Genomic DNA, 4,840 nt, shown 5'->3' with positions numbered 1-4,840 from the left:
CAGAGATTTCTGATCACTTCCTGTCCTGAAATCCACCCAGTAAGGGCACAAATGGGAGAGGCTCTATCTTTTCCCTACTCCCCTGAATCTGACCCAATTGAGGAGTTCCTTTTCTGACAGGAAGTGAGAGAAATTCTCCAAACTGGTCACACAATGTTGAATAAAAACCCAACAGAGGCTGTAGCCCTCCCCCTCTCCATCCAAAGCAGAGTCAGAACTTTAAAGTGAACCTGTCTATATGAGAGCTGACATTGCTGTACTGTTATTAAAGGAGCAGGCTCCGGGGCTGTCATCCTAGTCCTTGCCTATCTGCACGTGCATATTAAGGGTTCTGACGCCGGCTGCAGGTTTGTCCCAGGTTAGTGAAGAGAGGACGGGGATGAGAACCGGGTAGTCTGCAGGGGACAGCAGCGGAGAGGAGGGGAGTCTGCAGGGGACAGCAGCGGAGAGGAGGGGAGTCTGCCCCTTGTCTCCCCCTCCACCTTTTCCTGCCCTGGCAGGCCTGTGCTCGGATAAGGGTCTGGTTGGGAATTTTAGGGGGGACCCCACGTCTTTTTTTCCCAATTTTTTCGGTGGTGGAGTTCCCCCTTACTTTAAGGGCCTGGTATAGCTTTTGGGGGGTCCCTCCTAATTTTCCTACCAGACCTGAAAGGGTCTGGTATGGATCGGGAGGAGGACCCCACGCCGTTTTTTCATTTTTATTATTTGTTTACATTTGCTTCGGCTGACCGTTCTCCCGTGCTGTGACCGTTCTGACCGTTCTCTTCTGCTGTGTGTTCAGCTCAGCATATGAGTTTGGCTCGGCTGAGCTGTTCGGCTGGTGTGTGGGCTATGGTGAATGGCTACGGTGGCCAAAGTGAGCCAAAGGATTAGCCGTAGCTGCTGCTATATCCTTCGGCTCCTTGGTGAATAACCCCCCTCAGTATTTCTCTGTTGTATATTGTAGCTGACTGTTGTCTGTCTCCTCAGAAGGTGACCATGAGTTCGGGGAGCAGTGACGTGCGGGTGTTTGTCCGGGTCCGACCCACCGCGATATATATACACATATATGTACAGGGCTTGAGAAATTTTCGGGTGTCTCACCAGTCAGTCAAAAATGTCACCAGTCAACATGACCGGACTATAGCCTTGCAATTAATGATTTTGCGGGCGCACGCCATTTAATGGCTTGACATGTTTGGTGTCTATTTACCTGACGTGACCCCATCTTTTATGTTTTACCAAAAATATGGGTAAGAATAGATGTTTTATTACAGAACAGAGGGGGGGAAAAACATTTATTCAAAATTTACGTTACTTTTTTCATTATATAGTAAAAAATAACCCCCCAGTTTTTTTTACACATCTTTATTGCTATCACATGGGGTCCTCTTACCTCATTACATGACAGGTCCTCTTTATGGAGACATCAGGGGTCTCCAAGATCCCTAATGTCACCTAGGGACCCCCAGAGAAGCTGATGAAGCCAGAGATCTGCTTCATCAGCTTCTGTAGCTGGAAAGTGACACTGAATGCAGGAAGTGATGTAATATACATCACTTCCTGCATTCCGGGACTGGAGAGGAGAGATCCTGTCCTGATCTCCCTTTGATCTCCTGTCACAGAGCCGTGCCGGTCCCGCCGCATCGGGCACAGCGAATCTCGGGACCGGCAACGGCAGGTGACAGCTGCTGGTAATACAAGCGATCGGGCGTCTCTAGACTGTAAAGCTCCCGGCCGGCCGTGTAATTACAACGGCTGGCTGGGAAGCTGCTCGTCGGGCTCCGCCGTCCTCTCGTCACAGACCAGCGGGCGATTGGATTTTTCAAGCCCTGCATATGTATGTATATACACACGCACACACACACCTGACTCCATAAAGACAGTCAGATTTATTCCCTGGATCATAATATCCGTATTACATGTACTGTGACTCCGGATATCGCCGGCTGGAATGAAAAGCATCAAATTATTATAAATGATGATGTTTCATCTTCTGATTATAACAATCAATAACGGTAATCCCGTCCATCTGTCCATTCAGAGCATCGACATCCACCTGAAGAAGGACAAGAAGCTGGGAGTGGTCAATAACAAGCAATATGATTGGTCATTTAAAATGGACGGGATCCTGCACAATGCCCCCCAGGAGGCCATGTATGACACCGTGGCGAAGTCGGTTGTGTCCAAAGCCTTGCAAGGTTATAATGGTGAGTTAAAGAGCATCGGTACCAACGCACTAAACGAGCCTAGATCACATGACTGTCCGTATGAAATACCACAAAATGACCAGCTGGTGTGTTTGGATATTACAAATAGTGATCAGTAGGAATGGGCTTCGAGTGTCGGGTCGACCATGAGTTCAACCCGCACCCAAGCTGTTTACATCTTGATTGGTGGCTGAGCCGCACATTGTCATTGGTTGGCTGGTGGCTGAGCCGCACAGCGTCATTGGTTGGCTGGTGCCTGAACCGCACAGTGTCATTGGTTGGCTGGTGCCTGAGCCGCACAGTGTCATTGGTTTGGTGGTGCCTGAGCCGCACAGTGTCATTGGTTGGCTGGTGCCTGAGCCGCACAGTGTCATTGGTTTGGTGGTGCCTGAGCCGCACAGTGTCATTGGTTGGCTGGTGCCTGAGCCGCACAGTGTCATTGGTTGGCTGGTGCTTGAGCCGCACAGTGTCATTGGTTTGGTGGTGCCTGAGCCGCCGAGGGTCATTGGTTGGCTGGTGCCTGAGCCGCACAGTGTCATTGGTTGGCTGGTGGCTGAGCCGCACGGTGTCATTAGTTGGCTGGTGCCTGAGCCGCACAGTGTCATTGGTTGACTGGTGCCTGAGCCGCACAGTGTCATTGGTTGATGGGTGGCTGAGCCGCACAGTGTCATTGGTTTGGTGGTGCCTGAGCCGCCGAGTGTCATTGGTTGGCTGGTGCCTGAGCCGCCGAGTGTCATTGGTTGGCTGGTGCCTGAGCTACACAGCATCATTGGTTGCTAGGACACAGGTTTATTTCAGTTGGATGTTTGGACCTTGGATTTTTGGCTAGGTTCAGCAAATGTCCAAACAAATAAAACCAAGACCAATTAGCAATGCCAGGCCTGAATCTCTGTTGGGTCAGCTGACACTTTAAAGCATCACTTTACCAACCATGGGTGCCTGCAGTCAGCATTTGTATCCTCTGGCTACATTCACTGACGCCATGCAATCCTTGGTGTCGCTTAACCCCCAAGCAAACAACATCCTTTGATTGACAGCCCAAGTCTACAATAGAAGGGCATGCACGATTGTTCCTAATCAGACTTTACAAAAAGTGTCCATTCCCACATGTGCCAAAGACCTATCTGCTCCAATCACTCCAATGTCAATGGTTGACTAGTAGCTGAGCCACACAGCATCATTGGTTGACTGGTAGCTGAGCCACACAGCATCATTGGTTGACTGAAAGCTGAGCCACACAGCATCATTGGTTGACTGGTAGCTGAGCCACACAGCATCATTGGTTGACTGGTGGCTGAGCCACACAGCATCATTGGTTGACTCGTACTTAAAGCTCTCCACCTGCTGTAATAGATGATGCCGAGATCATAGCCATGATTCTTGGTATAGCCATTTAAAGTGCAATATGTACAGGTACATCTGATGGTCCTAAAGTGGTTAAAGTTAAAGGAACACACTAGAAGCTAAATATACTATAGCACCAAAGATGTGGCTGCAGAGCAGGAAAGGGCAGAGGGTTTAGGCTTCGATGGGCCTTGAAGAATGAAAACACCCCTGCCTTGCTTCCTGGGCTCTGCTGCCCCTTCTGTGGGCCTGGGACCGGCATCACAGGTGTGAGCGGGTAGAGGGGAGAGAGACCAGCGAACATCCGTTCACCAATCTCCTCCCTACTGAATGGAGCCGAAAGCTATGCTGATTGCGTCACCTCCAGCTCCTCCGCTGTCATTCCCGTGCAAGCTAGAAAGAAGCTATACAAGTGGGGGCAGGAAAATATTTGCCCAGGGTCCAATCAATTTCAAAGATGGCGCTGCCTATATTTAGGAGGAGATGGTGAACCCTAAATCTAAGGGGGCCGCCCAGGTGTTCCTGTGCTTCTCAGCGCCATCTAGTGGAGGTAGTGTGGTGTGAAATTATAAATCAGCCCTTTAATTTATATCTTTTTTTTTTTTTTTCTGCCAAAATGTAATTTCCCTTTAAACAGTAAAATATATTTCTTATTAGTTTATGCTAGTTCAATATTATTTGTCCTTTTTAGTGCGTGTCCCCCACTAACCAATGAATTGCTTTATCCCCCGACCACATGGTGCGCAGGGAACATCTGACTTGTGCTTTTGCTTCCAGGTACAATAATGTGCTACGGACAGACAGGGGCAGGAAAGACGCACACAATCACCGGGACAACAGAGAACTTCAAACAGCGAGGAATCATCCCCAGAGCCCTACAGCAGGTACTGCACACCTCACGTGGGATCTATAGGGATCATCCCTGAGGGGACACACTCCTCACTGGTATGCATAGAGCCTAACACTAAATCCGCTGCAAGACATGGAGGATAGAAATAAAATATACCCAATTAATGTATTCCAAAAAAAAATTACACACACTGTTTTTATTATATTAGAATGTTTGTTTCATAAGAAATTGCACGTTCTCTATGTTTTATTGTTTTATCCCTCTAAAATGCTGCAAGTACAGCAAAATACCTGCTGACCTGCCAGAAATCCAGAGGGCTCCTGCATTGTAATATATGGTTCTATAATCATTCATCTTCATGCTGTGCCGTGCATTGCGGTCATGTACGACTAAATGCAAGCTTTTTTTTTTGGTATTAACCTATTGTTTGGCCCTCTGGACAGAATGGGGGCCACAC

At 48.5% G+C, this 4,840-nt stretch overlaps 1 protein-coding gene across 1 annotated transcript in view; it reads left to right on the top strand.

Moving 5' to 3' along the window:
- The window catches only part of KIF9 (kinesin family member 9), a 40,600-nt gene that overhangs the window by 515 nt on the left and 35,245 nt on the right, over nucleotides 1-4,840 (top strand). The window contains 3 exon segments of the mRNA XM_018574202.1: nucleotides 970-1,074; nucleotides 2,024-2,189; nucleotides 4,311-4,417. Coding sequence (XP_018429704.1) covers nucleotides 979-1,074; nucleotides 2,024-2,189; nucleotides 4,311-4,417 — 369 coding nt within the window. The 5' untranslated portion in view covers nucleotides 970-978.

This window comes from Nanorana parkeri, unplaced genomic scaffold (genome assembly GCF_000935625.1).
Source record: "Nanorana parkeri isolate BGI_ZX_2015 unplaced genomic scaffold, ASM93562v1 scaffold2807, whole genome shotgun sequence".
Classification (NCBI taxonomy): domain Eukaryota; kingdom Metazoa; phylum Chordata; class Amphibia; order Anura; family Dicroglossidae; genus Nanorana; species Nanorana parkeri.
The sequence above is the reverse complement of the archived record's forward strand: the minus strand, read 5'-3'. Positions and strand labels throughout refer to the sequence as shown.